General features: G+C 55.8%; 3 protein-coding genes across 13 annotated transcripts; all 3 read right to left on the bottom strand.

Annotated features, from left to right (window-relative positions):
- Positions 1-448: 448 nt before the first annotated feature.
- On the bottom strand, positions 449-4,943 carry camkk1b (calcium/calmodulin-dependent protein kinase kinase 1, alpha b). 4 transcript variants are annotated; one of them, XM_088381934.1, is made up of 17 exons: positions 4,385-4,943; positions 3,870-4,160; positions 3,543-3,590; positions 3,409-3,462; positions 3,283-3,334; positions 3,012-3,133; positions 2,880-2,916; positions 2,657-2,678; positions 2,499-2,587; positions 2,173-2,372; positions 2,030-2,083; positions 1,858-1,931; positions 1,690-1,777; positions 1,499-1,627; positions 1,213-1,316; positions 1,052-1,102; positions 449-730 (listed from the first exon to the last, which is right to left on the bottom strand). In XM_088381934.1, exons 1-17 carry the CDS (start codon positions 4,472-4,474, stop codon positions 643-645), a joined length of 1,593 nt encoding a protein of 530 aa, XP_088238060.1. In that variant the 5' UTR covers positions 4,475-4,943; the 3' UTR covers positions 449-642. The 4 variants fall into 4 exon arrangements, with proteins under 4 accessions (XP_088238060.1, XP_088238061.1, XP_088238062.1 ...); XM_088381935.1 differs by lacking the exon at positions 1,052-1,102; XM_088381936.1 differs by lacking the exon at positions 1,052-1,102 and having other exon boundaries at positions 449-724.
- Positions 4,944-5,090: 147 nt separating this feature from the next.
- LOC148395828 (dicarboxylate carrier UCP2-like) lies at positions 5,091-7,073 on the bottom strand. The gene is made up of 6 exons (XM_088381938.1): positions 6,930-7,073; positions 6,535-6,742; positions 6,220-6,423; positions 6,021-6,122; positions 5,741-5,921; positions 5,091-5,386 (listed from the first exon to the last, which is right to left on the bottom strand). Exons 1-6 carry the CDS (start codon positions 7,050-7,052, stop codon positions 5,272-5,274), a joined length of 933 nt encoding a protein of 310 aa, XP_088238064.1. The 5' UTR covers positions 7,053-7,073; the 3' UTR covers positions 5,091-5,271.
- Positions 7,062-19,350, bottom strand: c2cd3 (C2 domain containing 3 centriole elongation regulator). Of its 8 annotated transcripts, XR_015859649.1 has the most exons (34): positions 19,133-19,349; positions 18,171-18,434; positions 17,939-18,096; positions 17,519-17,673; positions 17,342-17,448; positions 16,938-17,070; positions 16,637-16,771; positions 16,328-16,469; positions 16,133-16,248; positions 15,860-16,051; positions 15,652-15,767; positions 15,426-15,544; positions 15,074-15,199; positions 14,492-14,860; positions 14,255-14,406; positions 13,897-14,143; positions 13,591-13,807; positions 13,314-13,497; positions 13,071-13,243; positions 12,685-12,820; positions 12,333-12,601; positions 12,041-12,118; positions 11,175-11,780; positions 10,719-11,096; positions 10,347-10,476; positions 10,001-10,265; positions 9,686-9,816; positions 9,427-9,573; positions 9,033-9,211; positions 8,482-8,944; positions 8,284-8,380; positions 7,461-7,673; positions 7,328-7,392; positions 7,062-7,205 (listed from the first exon to the last, which is right to left on the bottom strand). XR_015859649.1 is itself a non-coding variant. In XM_088381931.1 (33 exons), the coding sequence occupies exons 1-33, from the start codon at positions 19,185-19,187 to the stop codon at positions 7,530-7,532; spliced, it is 6,153 nt and encodes a 2,050-aa protein (XP_088238057.1). In that variant the 5' UTR covers positions 19,188-19,349; the 3' UTR covers positions 7,413-7,529. The 8 variants fall into 8 exon arrangements, 5 of the variants coding, with proteins under 5 accessions (XP_088238057.1, XP_088238058.1, XP_088238059.1 ...); XR_015859650.1 differs by lacking the exon at positions 7,328-7,392 and having other exon boundaries at positions 7,176-7,205; XR_015859648.1 differs by lacking the exon at positions 7,062-7,205 and having other exon boundaries at positions 7,252-7,392.
- Between the last annotated feature and the right edge of the window lie 148 nt (positions 19,351-19,498).

The raw sequence follows: 19,498 nt of genomic DNA, 5'->3' as shown, positions 1-19,498 counted from the left end.
ACCCTTGTAGGCCAAATGTTAACAGAGACAGCGAGAGAGAGAGAGAAACCTTTTGAATTTAGTGACGTCAAAAAAAGAAGGGCGCAGCTCAAACTCCATGAAAAGCGGATGACTGAGAGCGAAACAACGAGCCGCCGAGGTCCTTTTCGTACTGTTGCGTGGCAACCGTTTCCACAGAAATCTTGCCTCTCAGCTCCGCTCGCAAGTGCAGCAGCAGCAGCAGAACACAATATGACTCAGGGCAAATCTTGGGGCATGTTCAGAGCATTGATAGCCAACGGATGGAGATTAAGATGAAGAGCGATTCACGCACACACCACAGGTGGCCCAAGTACTCGCACTCGTCATCTGTTCCGTAGTCAGATGATGCATAGTGTACATGAATTCTCTTGAGAAATGATGGCAACAGCGCCACCTCGTGTTCAAGACTAGAAACAGACCAGCCCCATCTGTCGGACAGCTTTTATTCTCGTAGGAAAATGTAAACAAATATTTTTTGCCTCGCCAATGCGGTCGATTCTAATGCGCGGCCCGTGTCACTAAACTCCTGAGCTACGACCGTAACCATGGCAACACAGAAAAAGAAAAAGAAGCGAGACAAGCAGAATGGTGGCCGGCCAGCCAGCCAGCCAGCCAGCCAGCTCAGGTTTGGTCGGCGTCCGCCGACTCTGTGAACGCTTCGTCTTCGTACAAGTCCTCCAACTCGCCGTCGCGGCTGCCTTCGCTGCTCCTGCCGGTATTTTGGATTTGGCCACAAAAGATGAGAAGAAGTTGAGAATGACAATCAAAGGGCAAGGAGGGGGAAGAACTGGTGAGGTTGGTAAAACGATAACAATATGAAGTTGGGGGCGTGCAGACAAGGCAGCATGGTGACCAGAAGAAGCTGGGAACTACCTACAAAAAGCTGTTGGGGACCAAAAGTGGGACTGGCCGGGAAAAGGAAAATCGGGGATGAGGTTGAAAAGTTGCAGCGAGGGAAAACGGGTCGAGGAAAATTGCGACTCAAGACAAAAGGCACCAGAAGAAAAGGAGAGGGGAGGCCATTCATTACCTCAAAGACGGATGGAGCAGAGCTGACGAGCCCAAAAGACCCCAAGAACCACTGCGAGAAACACACGGCCTTCACGCAACCCGCAAAGCTCGTCGGCTACCGACTCAGCGAGAGGAGGTCCGTTTTCCTCCCAGCTCGCTCGCCCGCCCGCCCGCACTCACGTGAGGAGCCCACCGGGAGCCGACATGGACCTCTCGGCCCGTCTGGCCTGACACTCAAAAGGGTTGCTGAAGGAGCGCTTGCGGAGCATGGACTTGACCAGGATCTGCCGAGACGGATGACCTCAGTGATCAGAGGAAGAAATGGCAAAAGAGACGAGCGGCGCGCCAGCATCTGAGAAGAGCAGATGTGGCCCAAACGCAAAACCCGATGGCCGGCCGGCCGGCCCGAGTGCCGAACCCGATCCGTTTGTTGGTTTTGGCCACGGGAGACGCGAGCGCGACTCACCACCGTGGAGAGGCTGGAAACCAGAGTGACGCTGTTCTCGACCTCTTCGGCGCTGACCTCCACCGCCGTGCAGTGATCCTCCTCCCGGGGGAGCGGGTGGGCGCCGCACTCCGTCACCCACGGGTGCAGCTGCCGACGGAAGCGCACGCGTGAGTCGTCCGCCCTGGAGCCGAGCGGCGCCCGGGACTCACTTTGATGTCGGGGAGCGTGATTCTGCTCTGCGGGTTCTTGTCCAACATGCCGCCAACCAGATGCTTGAGCCGCTCGCTTGTCTGAGGCCTGCGCAAAACAAAAAGCACAGTCAAGGCAACATTGACGCCGCTTGACATTGTTCAGATCCCAATTCTTGCTTGACTCACGTGCTTGGAAATTCCACAGCTTTGTTCTTGATCTTGTTGTACAGGGAGACCACGTATTCGTCATAGAAAGGACACTGGCGGGGCGGGGCGGGGCGGGGCGGAGCACACCCAACGTCAGTCACGCTGGCAGATGGATGCTGTTGGACATCTCCGAACCGAGTCGCAGGCGTACCTTCCCGTAGACGAAGCAGAAGAGCGTCACCCCCATGGCCCACACGTCCAGCGCCTGCCAGCAACACGCACGCACGCACGCACGCGCGCGCACAATGAACGGCGCCGTCGCGGCCAGCGTGCGCTTTTCAGGGCGGGCCCGACCTTGCCGCTGAACTCCGACCAGTGATCCTCCATGGTCTCGGGCGCCATGAAGGCCGGCGTGCCGGCCGTGCCGGACAGCATGGCGTCGGCCCCCTCAAACTCGTTGCTCACGCCAAAGTCGGCGATCTTGACGTGGCCGTCGTCGCCCAGCAGCAGGTTGGACGGTTTGATGTCCCGGTGGATGATTTTGTGGTAGTGCACTGGCCACGCACGCAAATTCAAACATTACAATGTGAATGAAGCAAAAAGCCGCACTTTATATTTACGACGTGCCCACTGAACCCCGATTCAAATCAAAGACAGAAAGGAAATGTTGTCGGACGTACGATACTCGATGCCCAGCACCAGGTCTCGGAAGTAAAAGCGAGCTCGCTCCTCCGTCAGCGGCTCGTCCGTGGGCACCTCCATCACCGGCCTGCCCCCAAAGCAAAGAGAGCGTCAGCAGCGACATGGAAGCGGCGGGCCGGGCCGGGAACAGACGTACCCTTTGGTCATCAGCTCGAAAGCTCCCCAGGAAAAGAAGAAAGGGCAAGACGTGAGTGAGTGAGTGAGTGAGTGAGTGAGTGAGTGAGTGAGTGAGTGAGTGAGTGAGTGAGTGAGTGAGTGAGTGAGTGAGTGAGTGAGTGAGTGAGTGAGTGAGTGAGTGAGTGAGTGAGTGAGGCTCTAAAGCGCCGCCACACGTAGAAAAGGCGCAAACGGGGCGGTACCCATGTGAAGGCCGTCTTCTTCGGGATCGTCCAGCACCTGCAAGAAGGAGCAGCAGCAGTCAGAAAAGACCCTCCTCTGCGCTAGGTGCAATCGTCATCCGCTATCAAGTTGTTTTTTTGCGTGGGACCAACCTCCACCAGCTTGACCACGTTGTGGTGGTGCAGCTTCTTGAGGATGGCGATCTCCCGGTAGATCTTCTCCAGCGGCATGGAGGCTTTGGGGAAGGCCTCGCGCTGGCCCGGCGTGGCGCGACCTCAAGTGACCCCGACGCACGGCAAATGTCAGCACGCGCAACGCCGCTTACGACTCGCAACACGCGGGACTTTCTTTTCAAATTTGGGCAAAGAGAAGTCACTACTCCACTACGGCCCTGAAAGAATGCATTCTACACGGATGACTCACGCAGAAAACCAAACTGCTTCATGAGCCTCTTCTTCGAAACAACCTTCATGGCCTGCAGAAGGATAAATATGAAAGATGGACGAGCACAAACCATATGTTTGTAGACAGAGAGAGGCCTCGGCTTACGTAATAGCGCTCCGAGTCTTCGTTGTAAGCCAGTTTGACGACGCCGTACGAACCCTGGAGTGCGCGACAAGCAGCGCATCAATGCCAAGTGCTCCTGCTGGCTGACTCAGCAACAAACAAATGCCACTTCCCACCTTCCCAATCTCCTTCTTCAGCTTGTACTGGTTGAGCTGCACAAAGTCCTGAAAGGCAAAACAATGTAGGGAATTTGGAAAAACTCTCCACTCTGCTATTTTTTACACTCAATGTTTGTTGCCTTGAGAAGTGCACTGAAGGAGGCCCATCACATCAAAAAAGATTTGAAGCTGACAAGGAAAACATTGGCTTCAGGATTTGCAGGACTTTGCTGAAATGCCTTGAAGCATCCTAATTCCATTCAAGTCACTCGACTTGTCATCTTCGCTATGCAATCGGAGTGCAGGTCAATGAAAAGGTCAACAAAAGGAACCGGAGCTACGTACCTGCGCGTCCGTGATGGACACCCTCTTGGTCTCGACGGTGGGCTGCCTGACCACGCGGCCGCCGCGCTCCTGCAGCGACAACTTCCTGTCGGAGAGGCGGGCTCGGCGGGAGGCGTCGGGCGCTGCCTTGACGCTCATGGCCGCCAGCATGTCGGCCAGCTCGCCGCCGTGCTCGGCGTCCGGGTCGTCGCTGGGAGCCGTCGCGCTCATCACGGCCTCTGGGCTGGACTGGGTTGGACTGGACTGGAGCGGACGCTCACGTGGGTGGCATGCTAGCCGACGGGAACAAGACTGCAAATTGCAAACAAACAATAGGCGGAAGGCTCCAAGCCCTGCTATGAAACCTTGACCCGGGGCCCAAACCCAAGTCATCATTTGGAACCCTATTTGAATAGACGTGGTTTAGCATTGGCTCGTTTTGAAAGGCTTATGCGGACAAATGTCAATTAAACGTGTGCGCTTGTGGGTCGCTGCCGCTTCAAAAGACGAGCGAGCGAGCGAGCGCGCGCGCTGACCTTCGCAAAGCTTCTTATGCAACAGCAAGACGCAACGAGGAGGGTATGCCTCCCCCTCCTGGGTTCCCAGTGGCCTGACAAACGCAGCATACAAGAGCTTTGTTAGCGCAGCAAACACAAACCCCGAGACGAGCACACGTCCGCAGGGCATTTGGACGTCATCGGTGGCGACTCACCGAGGAAGGCGAGGGTGGGTCCCTCACGAGAGCTTGACAACGCAGACGAGGTCTCGGTGCGACTTTGACTTTGCTAATGAGGAGGCGCAGCGCGGCACGGCGCGGCACGGCGGCGGTCAACGGTCGTCTTAGGGGATTAGCCCGCGCCGCATTTAGCGCAGCTGAGCGCTGCCACAACATGAGGACGCACGCACGCACGCGGCTTCACGCAAATAACAACACAACAGGGATCCCTGTTCTAAATAAATGCACTTTTGGACAACCTCGCTCACAGCTGACACGGTCCCTTTAGCGGCTCGTCCCCGGCGGCTCAATTTCAGATGCGGTCAAGGCGCGCAAAGAGAACCGTCCTGAAAAACTTGTAGCGGGCCGCATTGTCGTCAGTTTCTTTCGGAGGGCCATTACACTGTCAACATTCTATCAAGCCAACGAAATGTATGAATGCCTCCCTCGTATTCTATAGAGTATAAGCTACAAAACATAGAGACACATCACTCGTTTTCAAATCAGACGAGTCAAAACTGCTCAAATATTTTCAAAGGATGACTTTTGAAAGTGAAGACAATTTGAATAATGACATGAATATGCTGCACAATCGCGGGCCACATAAAACGGACGGCTCCGGGAGAAGTCCCAGCCCGAGGCTTTCCCGTGCTCCAGCCGTGTTGTTGTTGTTGTTTTAAAATACAGGGCCACGACCCACCAGACAGGTTAGAACGAAGCCTCCAAGGACTTGTGCAATTTCGCCGCACCTCTTTTAATTTGCTCGTAACTCATGAACATAACGATGTTCCACGAGCCCAAGCGGAGGAAGGAGGCCGTGAATCTGAAACAGAAAAAAAAAGTTCATTTTCTCATTTGCACAAAATATTCTGCCCTATGTGCCACACCTAACAAAATATTTATCGAAACAAAAATACAGTACATTTCTTTTCTGGGAATAAGAATACGCGATTGTTGGATAGAATTTTGAGTTGAAACACTGAAAAGTCGCAGCGTGACAAGTCGAGACTCGGCGCCTATCCTTCGGTGGCTGTCCGCGGCGGTTTCCAAAATTGCTTTTGCAAGCCCACCTATCGCAAATCAATCGTGCCAATTGGTCAGCAGCGGCGCGAGGCTGGATTGCGGTTGACGGCTCGACAGGAAGCGGCCGCCAGCGCATGACTACGTCCGTCCGTACCCTTTATAGAAGGCGGAGGGCCCCTCTTTGAGCAGCATGGTGAAGGCACAGTTGACGGCGCCGCCATACTGGCCCGGAAACGAGTTCATGTAGCGCGTTTTGATCACGTCCACCGGGGACGCCACCACCGTGGTGCAGAAGCCGGCGGCGAAGGCCGCCGTGAAGTGGCACGGCATGTTGTCTGGGGGTAGAAATTGCAGATGGGGTGCACGAGGGTCTTGGGATGAGCGCGGACGCTTGTGAGCGCAACTGTTTCTCTGGTGAGTTTCTTTCTACTTGCCTGTCATCAGCTTGGACTGCAGGATGCGCTCCTTGATGATGTCATAGGTGACCATCTCGCAGCAATTCACAATGGCGTTGCGGGCGATGTTTGGCAGACAACCTGTGCACGATGAAAATGATGTCTGACATTCCTGGTTGATTCTTTGTCTGGAAGCCCGCATGGGTGGGTGCGCTGTTGCATCCCCAAACACCTTTACCTTTCCAGAGACCTCGGAGCCCCTCGTCCCTGGCTATGGTCCTGTAGGCGTCCAAGGTGCCGCCGTACCTGGTGGCCGAGCCGCCCCGGGGCAGGCGTACCTGCGCCTGGAAGCGGACTTTGACCACGTCGGTGGGCTGGGCCACCACCACCGCCATGGCGCCCGTGGTGCAGCCCGCCAGCAACCGGGCCGCGATGCTGGCGCCTGTGAAAGCGGCGGTCGGGAATGAGAGGAGCAACTCAAAGCGTTAAAGGACAAAAGTCGCCCGTTCATTCTGTGTTTTTCAGCGCAGCCTTTTTTGTTTGACTCTCTTACTCTCTGAGCCTCCGCTGTAGAAGTGCTTCATGGTGTCATAGAGGCCCACTCGCACCGAGGCGAAGCTCATTTGTCTGTGCAGGCCGGCCACCAGTCCGCTGTAGAGGCCCCGGGGCCCCTCGCTCCTCACGATGGTGAAGATGGTGCCCAGCACGCCTCTGTACGTGGCCCTCTGGCCTCTCACCAAGGGCTCCGACTCGCCTTGAATCTAAAGGCGGGGTAGAAATCGGACAACTGGATCTGCCGCACGCACATCGGCCCACTTATTGTCTTCTGAAATTTCAAAGTGTGGACTTTAGTAAAACTTCCCTAGATCTTTGTGACAACCAACTACCGAACCTTTTGATGAGCCTTCAAGTGAATGTGCAACCAAACCCAAAGCGTTTAGGGCTCACCTGCAGTCTGACTTTGGCCGTGTCCAGCGGGAAGGTGACCAGGTCGGCCACGCAGCCGGCCAACCCGGCCGAAACGATCTTGATGGCCGCCGCCGAGTCGGCCGAACCTCCCGCGGCGACCATGTTGGAAAAAGAAAAGGTCCGGCTGAGGACCGATGTGTCGTTAAGCACAAAAACAGGCGAGCCGCGGCCTAACTAGTCGCAGACTAGCGTCTGCGGGGAGGTCCTTGGAGAGCCGGCCGGCCGGTCGGTCGGGTGCAGGTCTGGCGCCTTGAGCTGCACACCCTCATGCGGTTGCCAAAAGACAAAAGCGGCAGAGGCGGCGGCGGGCCGCTCAGTCAATGGCGTGCGTGCGTGCGTGCGTGCGTGGGCGTTGCGTGCTTGTGCGGCAGACACACCTGCATGCATGTACTGTGCAACTATTTGCCTTTGTTCCGCCTTGCCTTCCGAGCGTCACGAGTCCCTTGTAGTGACGACAGCCAATTTCTTAAATTCATATTTATTTCCAAAAATACAAAGTAAGACACTTACTTTATAGCAGCCCGCCCAAGCTGCCATTTCTATACATAAAAACACACGCACACAATCTTGCGACACGTGCTAGTCGTCATCGTCGTCGTCGTCCAAGCGAGCGGCGCATATTCGGGCAAACCTTTCCGTCTGCCTCTTCCTGGAAGTGGGCGACATGTCGGGACAGTGCCGAGGACCCCTGCGAGGAATTTGAGGCGGAGTCGGACCGCGCTCCTGTCGACGAGAAGCAGGGCGCAAGAAAAAGCACCTTCAGCAACAATAACAAACCAAGGTGATACGGTGTGTCAATTAAAAGCATATTCCAATTGAAATGAACGTGAAAAACAAAAGCACCTGAGCGTCGGATTAAGATGCACTACGGCACCCCGCTCAGAGCAGCGAGGAGGAAAAGAAGGAAAGACAGAGAGAGAGAGAGAGAGAGAGAGAGAGAGAAAGAGAGAGAGAGAAAGAAAGAAGAAAAAGCAAGAGAACACATTCTGGACCCGCTGGCGTAATGGCTTTCTGGCAGACATGACTTTCACAACCGCTTTGACAATGCTCAAAACGCACGTTCTGATTCTGATTTTATTAGACAGCTTGTATCATGGAACGCAGCCACAAAGGCTGACAGACGGATGCATGCTTCTTACCTAATGATTATTGATTACTATCCGCGGTGTGTGTGCGTGTGTGTGTGAGAGAGAGACAAAGAGACGGCGTGATCTCTATCCAGCCTGCTGTTCAAGATCAAAGTGGCGCAAATCTATGGCCTTGCCTCGGCTTTCACGTTCGTGTCAAAAGCTTTTGGTGCCTGGCCCAAGAATGAACAATCAGTAGCACTCACTGTGTCGCCGGATGAATTGGAGAAGGAGGGCGCCAAGCGTACCACTCTCAGCGAGGCCTCCAGCTGCTGAGAGGGCAGGAAGAAGTTGGGAAGCGAGCTTTGGGCGCCAAGAGTCAAAGAACAAACACCTGATGGCATCCCACTTGCCCCGACCGAGAGCTTGTTTGCTGGAGGTACAAATGGAGCAATGAAGGATACACTTGGTTGGGCCGTGCGGAACCGCCGGCGCCCACCGCGTCGTCCTCGCTCGGAGAGATCGAGGCGTCCTCCGATGACTCGTCCATGCTGTCGGGGGGGCGGTCACGAGCGGCGGCTTCTTGCGCCCCGCCGGATTTGGTCCGACTCTGGTCCGGGTGGGACGGGACGCTATTCTGCAAAGCGCTCTTACGGGTGGAAATGGGCAGCTCGTTCAAATGCCTGGGCTCCACCACCACTTCCTCGTAATCCTCCTCCTCCTCATCCTCGTCGCTGCTGCACCGTGATCGACATTCCCCATCGCCGTCGGTGGTTTCCGCTTCCTCGCTCTCTTTTTCCTCAGGCTGAGATGTCGGAAATGACGGCTGGCGGGAGGAAGCGGCGTGTGGGCTGGAGCTCGCGTCTGCGTGCTTCTCTTTGGCTGACCTACTATGGAGGATGGGGCAAATGGCTTCTTGGCTTTGACCTTCAATTAAAAAGCACACAAGTGATTTGAGTTTGGAAAGGAATTCAACGACACAGATCTTCAAAGATCCGCTGAGTTAGCGGCTCACCTTTGTGTGGGGACGTGACGAGAAAGTGCGGCGCGGCGCCCTCGTCGGACTCCCGCTCGTCTGGCTCCGAGGCCGTCAGGAAGGCGGGCGGTGCAATCTTGCTGCTGAAATATCTCTGGATGTTGTCTTGCTCGCTCATAATCTTCCTGCGTGTCGAGATGCTTGGTTTAACTTCACCGCTTTGGGAGGGAAAAAAAGGGTGAGGAGCCGGGGGGCCACGCGATATATATAGATATCCTTCGTGCGACGGCAATGTGTAGGGAACTTTCAAAATGAGCGGCAGCGGGGCCTGCTTGGGCGCTATTGAATGTGCAGATAGATGATAGATACCAGGGAGGGCACGCAATATTTGTTTCCCCTCCATGGAGGGGGAAGCATTGGCTTGCTGGGCTACCTGATTGTGGAGAAGAGCAGAGAGCTGGAGGGGGTGAGCTCATCGCCGCTGCCCCAGTGAAGGCCGGCTTGCTCTTGAAGGCTCCGATGATGAAGACGCACCTTTTGCATGTGCTCGTGGTGGCGCTCGCTCTCACTGGGCGCCGAGCTGGTCGAGGGATGGCAAAAAGTGCAAAAGTGTCGTGTGTGTGCGTGTGCCATCATTGATGAAATTGTAAAGCGCTGGGACGTAAATGATTAAAGAAAGCGGCGGCGCCTACCTTTGGGGAAAGACAGCGTCCACGTGCTCGGGTGAGGAGATGTGCTGCTCGGGGTACCGACTGATGTGGGAAGGGAAGCTGCTGTAGGTGGCGCTGGTCCGGTAGCTGCGAGGCGCCAACTGCGATGAAGGCTGCGAGCGCAACACACGGGACTCAAACGGCGGAACGTCTGTTCATCGAAGCATTTGTTTCAAAATTCCCGACTGAAGCAAGCGCGCCTTCTCTTGACAAATATACATAGTATCTATACACTTTCTATCAGTGGAGAAATGCAGTGAGGTGTTCTTTCGAAGACGGAACAATTGTCTCGCGTACCTCGGCGTCGGCGGCGGCGGCTTTTCTCTGCCCTCGGAGGTCCTGCACCCACTCCAGCGGCTGGACGCTCACTTTGAGCTGACCGCGGCAATGGCCGCCAAAGTCGGTGACGTTGTACCAGCCGCACAGCGAGCGCAGGCCGCACAGCAACGGGGTCAGGTCGACAGAGGCGAAACCGATGGCCCGCTCCGCTTCGGCGCCGCTTTTGTGCCAGACTTTGAACACCAAGCTCTGTTGAGGGTCGAGGAGGAGCTGCTTGGACAGCCTGATGAATTCAAAGCAAAGGCATCGTCAAGCGGCCCGCTGCGGAGATTTGCGCCATCCTTTCTGGGGAAACGGCACCCACCGGCAGTCGTGTTGGTGGTCCCACACGGGCCGGTCGCTTTGGGCCGCCACAGCCGTGGACACGGGTTCGGCCGAGTCGGCGACGACGTACGAGACGTAGCAGCGTAGCGTCCCTTCGCCGCCGCTCTCGCCTAGCAGAAAAGCAGCGAGAGGCAAGTTCTTACTCACGTGTTGCGTTGAAATGGTGCTGACACGGCACCCGGTGCGAGTCTATTGTTTTGTAGTTTAAAAGGGGCGTTGCCTAGTGAGCGACCTCAGGAATAGGATCAGCGCGGTGAGCGAGTATTGCAGCTGAAATTTCAAATGAAGTTTTGAACTCAAATTTGGGTCAGGTTGAGGGTTTACCCTGCCAAGCGCGATTTGACATGCTCACCATTTAGACTGAGGTTCTTGGCCCCGTGCACGGCAAGCGTGACCGGGAACGACAAGTCGTCACTCATCACTTGGGCCGCGCGCGACGAGGCATCATCTTGGGTGGTTTGGCTTTGCGTCGGTTGAGGCGGCAGGGGAGGCGGGGTCGGTGCCGTCGGCGGCGGCACCGTCGGCGGCGGCACCGTCGGCGCCGGCACCATCGGCGCCGGCACCGTCGGCGGTGCTGCCGGCTCCTGGACTGAGGTTTCTTCCTGGCTGTCGGAGTCCGCCGGGGGGTCTTCCGCCGTCGGAAGGTGACCGTCGGCGGTCAGGCTGATGTGCACCCGCAGAGCGGCGCCCTGCAGGTCTGCCGCCGAGCGCCTGAACAGCGGATACACGCCTACCGAGCAGAAACAAATATCAGACAATTGTTCTTTGTGACAGTGCTGCATAAATCAAATCGCTGCCTATTTCATACCACTGAGAGTCAACTTGTGCCCGTGAGCCTTGGCGAGCGAGGACAGATCGACAAAGGCCGAGCCCAGCAGGCGGTCCGTGTCCCGGGGCCTCTGGCCTTTGTCCTTCTGGAAAGCCACCCAGACCTGGACCTCCAGCCTCTCCTCTCGAAGGTACCACAAGAGCGGCTGCGAGCTCATCAGCTCCAGCGTGCGACTCCCCTGGAAGGTCACGGTGGCCCGGTCGCCCTCGGTCGCCTCGCCGGCGCACGGGTGCTTCATGTGCGAGCAGAAGGCCTCGTGCTCGTAGAACTTGTAACGGAGGTAACAGTAGGTGGAGCGCTGCAGGGAGTCGTGGCCCGGCAGGAGCAGGCAGCGGAGCGGTAACCAGGCTCTGGGTACGGACAAGGTCAGGGATAACTTCCTGCCGCTCAGCTCCCAGGCGCCCAGCTCGTCACAGTCCACCTGAGCCCGGGTCGGATCCCAGCCCAAATCCCGAGCCACGCGAATGAGCCGCTCCCGCTCCGAGCGGTGGGCGAAGCCGATGGAGATCTCCAAGCCGCCGACCGACGCGTGCTGACTTTGAGGAGATTCCCGGGCAGCGGAGATGCCGAACCAGCCGGAAATACCTGGACGTGGAAGCGACCGCCATGGAATGAAATGAGTCTCCGATTTTTGTAGGAATGCTGTACAAATCATTTTTGTTGATGACCATAAAGGAATGATTGGCAATTGGAGGGTCAAAAGCGGCTCTCTGACCCTTTCTGGATGGGTCACAGAAAGCATGACGGCGCGCCGAGACTTGATTTGTGATGAATGTTATTTCAACCCTTCACTCAGTCAATGAATCGATCGAACTCAATTTGCCATCGAGCGCAGAGCAGCACACCTGTCGTTTTCCGCAGGAGGTCCACCAGCTGGATTTTCACTGTGCCCAACATCACATCTGGAGGCCTGCAAGTCGCACCTGCGCACAAAAAGAGGCTGAGGCTAAGGCAACGTTCACGCTGCAGCTCCATTAGCGGCCATCATTGGACAGTGTTGACCAGGGCTGAAACTTGCAAATGAATATACCGCAGAATCTTTTGGCTTTGGTGGCGTGCCCTAAGGTCTTTGCCATGTAAAGTCCACGCCTTGGCTCACAATATGTTGGGAAGCACCAAATTACAGATGGAACCAACCTCGGCGGCTGTCTTTATTCCAGACGGCGAAGACGGCCCAAGCTTCGGCCAGCTGCTCGGCCAGGCTGCAGGTTTCACCGCCGCTCTTGCGGACCAGCGCGTGGCAGCGCACCTCGGCGAGGTGCTCAAACTCGGGGCAGAAGGTCCTGGCGGCCACGCGGGTGCACGTGGGCTCGTCGTCGGGCAAGAAGGACAAGCGGACGCTCACGTAGGAGTTGACGCCCACGCTGGCAAAGTAGTCGTACCTTTCGTCGTGCTGGGCTACGGCTCTGCGCAGACCGAGAATAGGGCGTGCGTGAGCGGCCGGCCGGCTGGCCAGCCAAGGGAGCTGCGGGAAAATGGGCCGACGTACCTGGCCGCTGCCTGCAAACCGCACGCTCTGTGCACTTGAAGCACGAGTGTCACAGGACAGGAGGCGGCTCCTCTGGCCGCGGGCGCGTCCGCTCTCGCCGGCCGGTAGTTGTAGCCAACGCGCACGTCCAGGAGGCCTGACAAAACACACGCAAAGGATAGATACAAAGTTCTACTGGGAATGGCCAAACACGCAAGTGGGAGCTAGCAAGAGCAAGATGGGCGAGCCACATTTGACAAATGACAAAATGCAAGTTGTGACGTCACGAACTCTGCTGGCAAAAGCAACAGCTGCTATGCATGAGATTTGTTCACGGAAAGGCCTTCCGCTTGCAGATGAGGGACTGTTTTTGCTCTCGTTTGAGATCAAAAGTGGAAAGTGCAGACCAGAGGGTAGAGGCTGATGTGCCGCCAAGTCGTCCGCTGTGGGGAGCAGGGGTATGGAGAACATCCGGGCCTCGGCGGGATGCTGTCCCTGCATGGTGACCATGGCGCACAGCTTGGACAAGGGCAAAATTCCTTTGGCCACCAGCTGCTCTCGCACATTGGGATAATAGTATCTGCGGGAACGGAAGGGGATCAAAGGCTGCCGCCGTTCCCTCCGAGCGTTGCTGAGCGCCGGCTACAAACCTGCACCACACTTCAAAACGGACCCCCCCGCCGCCGCTCAGACCCTGGCTGGAAAGAGAGCTGAGCAGGAGCTTCTGAACGGGAACGCCTTCAGGAGCCAAGAGGGCGTGCGTCTCTGTGTGGCCCAACACTGGGTCGGGCACGCACAAGGTGGTGGCGGTGCGAAAAGGCTTCAGGTCCGTGTCTGTCAAGAGATGATTGATACGGAATCACCCTGAAATGCGTGGACGTGAGCAAGAAGCAGTGCGCCAACGTTGCACGTCGCAACGTCGCTTACTGTACTCGTGGAGCGTGGCGTCCACATCGGCGCCTTCCTGGCAGGGGAAGGCGTACTGGACGTAACAGTCGGCCTCCCCCCACACCGTCGACTGCAGGGGAGTCAGGCCCGTCACCGTTTCCACTCTGATCGTGAACACGTGCTCGGTCATCGCTGGTGCCCGTGAAGCGAGAGAGGCAGCCTGGCTGGAGTCCCCCGCCCGGAAGTAGCCTGCCGCCTGCGCGTTGTGGACAAACATGAGCAAAATACCGATAAGCATTCGCTACGCGGACATCTCGGGATGAAAAGCACCGAGGCGGTAGGAACCTTGGCGGGCAGGCCGGGCTGGTGCTCGAGCAGGCGAAGGGGCCTGAGGGGCGGGCGGCCCGGCGTCTCGCCCTCTTCGTCTCTGGCGCGCTGCAGGGCGAGCACCTGCTCGCAGAGGCCCATGGCCAGCGTGACCCGGAGGCTGCCTCGGCAGCCGCCCGAGAACACGTCCACCACCGGCATGTAGCAGTCCACCCCTAAAACGGGGTACTGCGCCTGCAGAAGGAGCTGGGCGATCTTTGGATCCCTGCGCGGGAAAAATACAAGTGGAGAGAGCCAGCATGTCGCCAAATGAACGTTCAAAGAAATTCACGGACGCGAAAAGCACCGGCCGAGAGCAGAGAGACGCCCAACGTGCCTGAAGGACACGTAGAACTGGTGTAGAGGCAGCTTCACGAGACCGAGGAGTCCCTCGTGGCCGGAGCCGCCCGTCTTCTGCCAAACTTCGATCACCATCACGTTGTTCCTCATCCGCTCCAGTAAGTGCGCTGTCAAAGCCACGGGAGTTACCTTCAGGCAGCAAAGGGCAAATGTTTACTTGCGGACGTATTTCTTTTTTGGGACATTCATTTTCATGCTTTCCATCACATCCCACCTGGACAAAGTTAAAAGAAGGGTTGGCGCGTCCCCAGCTGACCACAGACCTGGCCACCTCGTCGCACCAGAACATCTTGCAGTTCAAATACACGTTGACGGCCTGCGCCGGCCCACCGGTGAAGTTCTTGCCGTCCGGCACCATCAGCAGCGTGTGCAGCAGGACCTCGGGCGCTTCCTCCGCCGAGCGTCGAACGGGAGGAACGTTCGGGGCCGAGTCTTCCGAAGGGCGAGCGGCCGACTCCTCCGAGCAAAACCCGAGGCATTGCGAGGACTCTCGAGGTGGACTCTGTGTGGAGCGAGTGGACCGATCCTCTCTTTTTTCACACATTTCAGAGTCTCTGTTGCTGGTAGAAAGTTCCAGCAGCACCTGGGAAAAGGCCACATTCCCGCTCAACAATTCTTTCTTCACAAACACGAGTTTATTCTTGAAAAGAAAATTGGACTTTGACAAAAAATCGATTGCATGAGCTGACGACTTTGTTGGTTGAAAAATGCTAAGTGACTCAGAATGTGACTTTCTTCTTTCAACCAAATGACTACTGGGGGAAGAGTGTCAAGTTTCCAGCCTATTTTCCTTTACCTTGAGAAGACAGAGTTGTCGCACAGCGCCGTCCACGGTGCGCACCGGCAGCGCCAGCGACTGGCTGAGCCGTTGGCTCTGCAGCAGACATCGCAGCGGATGAGAGGCCTCTCCCATGACGACGGCCTGCGGCCACAACAGCCGCTCGGGTCAAAACTACTCGCCCAATCGTGCCATGCTATTCTGAGCATTTCATTTGCAAGAAAAGGAAGCGTTTTCAAAATATCCTAAATGTGTAGGGGTTTTTTTTCAGATTTTTTCAATTTCACATAATACACGTACTTTATTTGATTGTAAATGAGCAAAATGGGGAATTCGTTTGATCATCATTTTGTCGTCATCGTGCACTCACTTTCTTTTGGTCATTTTTTCGGACGTAAATTCGAAAAAGGAGCTCGGTTGACCACCAGACTTCCACCGTGGTTTTGCTGAAGCGGACGGGAAACACAGAGAGCTGATTGAAGCTCACCACTTTGAAAGGCACAAAGAGAAGCATGTCAGATGTCCAGCCAGCGCCAAAAGCAACAAACTAAAAGTACGCCGAGCGAGCGAGCGAGCGAGCATGCTGTGGGCTGCACCTCCTTCTGTGACGTTACTGGAAGCGGCTCTGGTCACCTCCACCCCTGGCACTACGCTTCGGCCGTGTCGACCGGAGGAGGAAGTCTTGGGGAAGCTATACTCCACAAAATAGGTGCTGCCAAAAAGAGGGTCGGCATCATTCTGGAGCGCTACGCTTTAACAAGAATCGAGTAAAGCGCATCACGGTGCAGACGTCACCCCACCCACCACTTCTTTCGACGTAACAGCGAAGGAGATTTGCTCGGGGGCTTCTCGGTCGGGGGGCTGGCGCAGCACGCCGGCACGCTCACGGAGCAGACGGTCACTTTGACCAGTCGCATGAAACTCAGAAAGGTCAGCCGCTCCTGACTCAGAGGAATGCCGATATCCGTCGAGGCACCTTGAAGCTCCGCGGCGACGCTGGACAAAGGTTCCGACAAGACACATTTTTGTTTGCCTTAGACACATCCGACCCGCGCGGGCAGGTAGGAGGAGCCTTACTCGTCGCCCGTCGTGGACGCAGGGGGCCTCAACTGTTTGTCTGTGTCTGTCGCCGACAGACTCTCGGTCCGCCTTTGGCTGTCGGCCGCTGCCTCGTCTGCTCTCAAATCTGACATCTGCATCACAAGAAAGCCTCTTTTCAAGACTAAACTGGGCCGTCCGTCCGAGATTTTGACACACTTGGCGACTACCGACGGGGGTTTTGTAGAAGAGATTTTCCAGCAAGCTGTGATCGTACTGCGGGTCGCCAAGCTCGCTGTCTCCGCTCGCGCTGCTGTGAATGGACAGAGTGTCGGGGAAGGAGCCCTCGCCCTGCCACGGAGGCGGAGTCTTCGACCTGAGCAGAGGACAGGGAGCAACGTGACACCTTTATCATGTTCCACTTGAGCTATTTCAGCGAAGTCCTGGAAGGATCTACAAGTTCCTTTGATTTGGTAAATTGCCGCTTTATTACTTCCCGTTAACTTTGCGAGGCCAGCCTGAGCCCATTTAAAGCACTCGTACAGTAAAGGCAGGCACCTGCCGAGGAGGAGATCCACAGCTCTGAGGTCCACGTCAGGCGAAGAACCGAGGCGGCGGTCTCCGACCTCGTCGTCGGCCTGGGCGTGCGGGACCTTTTCAAGGACCACTTGGGAGGGCCTGAAAAGTTTCGAAGAGCCATGAAGGGTCTACTCGTAGCAGGCAATGCAAAGGGTGCTCAGGCCCACAAGTAACTCCAGCACGTCTACGATGATGCTTGCTCGTTTAATATAAGCGCTATCCTCCGGCAAATAGTCATTCCATAATGCCTTATTGCGTCACTCACATGGAAGGCGCTCTGGCGTTGTCCCTCTGCAGAGGCAGTTGGAGGTCTTTGAGAACCGGGGCAGCGTCCATGTCGCTTTTCAACGCTGACACAAGCATAGCGTCCCGAAGTTTGCTGCCACGCTCCAAAATGACTGAGGCCAAGACGAGACAAGGCAAGGGGGTACGTTAGTTGGACCGCAAGCAAATAAGACCACTGAAGCCGCACTGAAAGCCAAACACGGACGTGAAAAATGCTGCACTTTTTCAAGAAAATGGGCTTCTTTTCTGGAAAAACACTTGTTGGACACTTTCAGCCTAAAAAATGCAATGCATGCATTATCAGATGCATGGCCGTAATGCTCCTCGTCGAACTTGTTGAAAATGTCACAGACGAGTCAATCTTTTGTCTTTTTTGTGAGCCACCTGACAGGATGTCATTTCTCGGCCGACCGTCCTCTTTTCCACCGTTTGCTTGCAACTTGAAGTTCTCCACGGTCTCATCTCGATGCGTCTGCGGGCCATCTTTCCCTCTGAAAACAAAAATTGCAGAAGCGTCTTTGTTTTTTCCAGGTGACGATGTGAAAACGCTCCTGGACAAACCTGAACGTGTTTCCACCGCTGCTCACGTATGATTTGTCGGTGGCGGGAGGAGGAGCCTTGTCAAGGGTGGCCACGTGAGGAACGTTGCCGCTTAAATCGGTGCCGGATCCACGCTTGCGGCACGCTCCGGCCACAGGCTCCAAATGGAGCGAAACCTGCAGGCGCAGAGAGGCGGCATTGAACTTTGCCCAAATCCTCAACGGAGACCGCCGGCCGCTGAGGCTTTACGGCACATTCACAAGGCTTTTCCTCATCAAACTCAAATCGACACATACGTGAATGACTGCTGTTGAACCTCTTGTCTCGTTATTTGCAAATTAAGACAAGACAGAATTCAGTTGGAAATACCCTGGTGGACATTTCTTCCAACTTTAGTCTTTGTTGGTTTGTTAGACACCAATCAAGTGGTCACGGTCCCACCTCCAACTGGCCGAGCTTCTTGGAGGAGGGTGACACCAGGGCGTAAAATCCGGTGATGGGCTGCGACTGGGAGAGGCGAGAGATGTCCGGCACTCGAGCGTGTGCGACGGGAAGACAATCGTGCTTGCTCAATACTTCCAGCACCAAGTTGCCCATATCTGTTGCAAGCCGCAAGTCAGGTCATGGATAGCTTCCAAATCGCTTGACCCAAGCACTTCCGGCCACAGTTTACCTGCCAGGTAGGAGGTGAGCTGCTTGGTGCCGCAGCGCACGGGGAAGCGCGCCGTGGTTTTGCGCGAGGGAGATGCGTCATCCCGCCGGGGGATGAAGAGCGTGCCGTCCGACGACTCCCCCCACCAGCGCAGACGCACCCGCGTCACCGGCGGGGGCCTGGCCACGCTCCAGCGCAGACGGCTCACGGTCACGCGCAGGAAGCCGCGCAGCTCTCCTTCCACGAGGGGGGGCAGGCTGGTGGAGGCCGGCACATCGCACAGGGCTGCAAAAGACACGGCCGGTCACGGTCAGATACGACGAGAACGGTGGATGCGTTTAGTTCAGTGTGCCCCAGCGGTCGCCTTGTCCGCAACACTGGTCGCCGAGAGCCGCTGTCCTGCCTGCTTTCGAGGTTTCCCACCTCCAACACACCTCATTCAAATGATCAGCTTCTCAGCGGTTGCCGGACGAGGAACAGTTCGAAAAGAGGCGGAAGAGCAGCTCTCCTGGCGTAGTGTGAGAGCGAGCGATGGGTGCTACGACTTGAGAGCCTGTGCCACATCATTGATTCTCCGTGTAACTTTTGTTTTCTCCCATCTTCCAAGTGATGGGAGCATTTGTTAGTGCGGTTTTGTGCGTCAATAATGACTTGGTGGAGGCGTCAATAATGACTTGGTGGAGACGTCATTGCTGCTTTAATAAGGCCCTCTGTAAGTTGAAACCTGGTGGTGGAAAACTTAACGGGATAAAAAAAAAAAAAAAAAAAAAAAGAAGTGACAAGTCAGGACATGATGATTATCATCCTAAAACAGAAGCCTGAACTGTTGCCTTTGTAGTATTGTTATCATTCCAACAACGACGAAAAGCCAAATTTGAAAACGTATGATTTATTTCAAAAAAATATGACATAGTGGCCACCAGCCGGGTCGACAGCCAATTTAGCAAGCTAGCCCAGCCGGCCGGCTAACAACAAGGTTTTACCTTTGGGCTTCGTGAGCCCGGCGGCTTTGACCGAGCCCTGTTTTCGGCTTTTCATGACGCCAATCCGGGAATATGACGTGTGAACTTGGTCGACGAGGCGATACCGACGTCCGTAAGCATATTTAAACCGTTGAAAGTGATGAAACACTCTCCAAGAGCGGACGCAGACAAACGGTCCCGCGCTCAACTGTTGACTGTGTTGCGCTCGACTCTAGTCCCGCCCCCGTTGCCGCGCGCCAGGGCATGATGGGAAATGTAGTTTACAACGGGTAGCGGCACGCAGACATTTTGTATCGCCTTTCATTCAAGATTCAAGATTCAAGATTCAAGAGATTCAAGAGTTTTTTATTTAGTTAGTTAGTTTAT

This window comes from Syngnathus floridae, chromosome 7, assembly GCF_059516105.1.
Source record: "Syngnathus floridae isolate MCC-2025c chromosome 7, RoL_Sflo_1.0, whole genome shotgun sequence".
Lineage (NCBI taxonomy): Eukaryota > Metazoa > Chordata > Actinopteri > Syngnathiformes > Syngnathidae > Syngnathus > Syngnathus floridae.
Note: the sequence above shows the minus strand (reverse complement) of the source record. Positions and strands in the feature narration are given on the sequence as shown.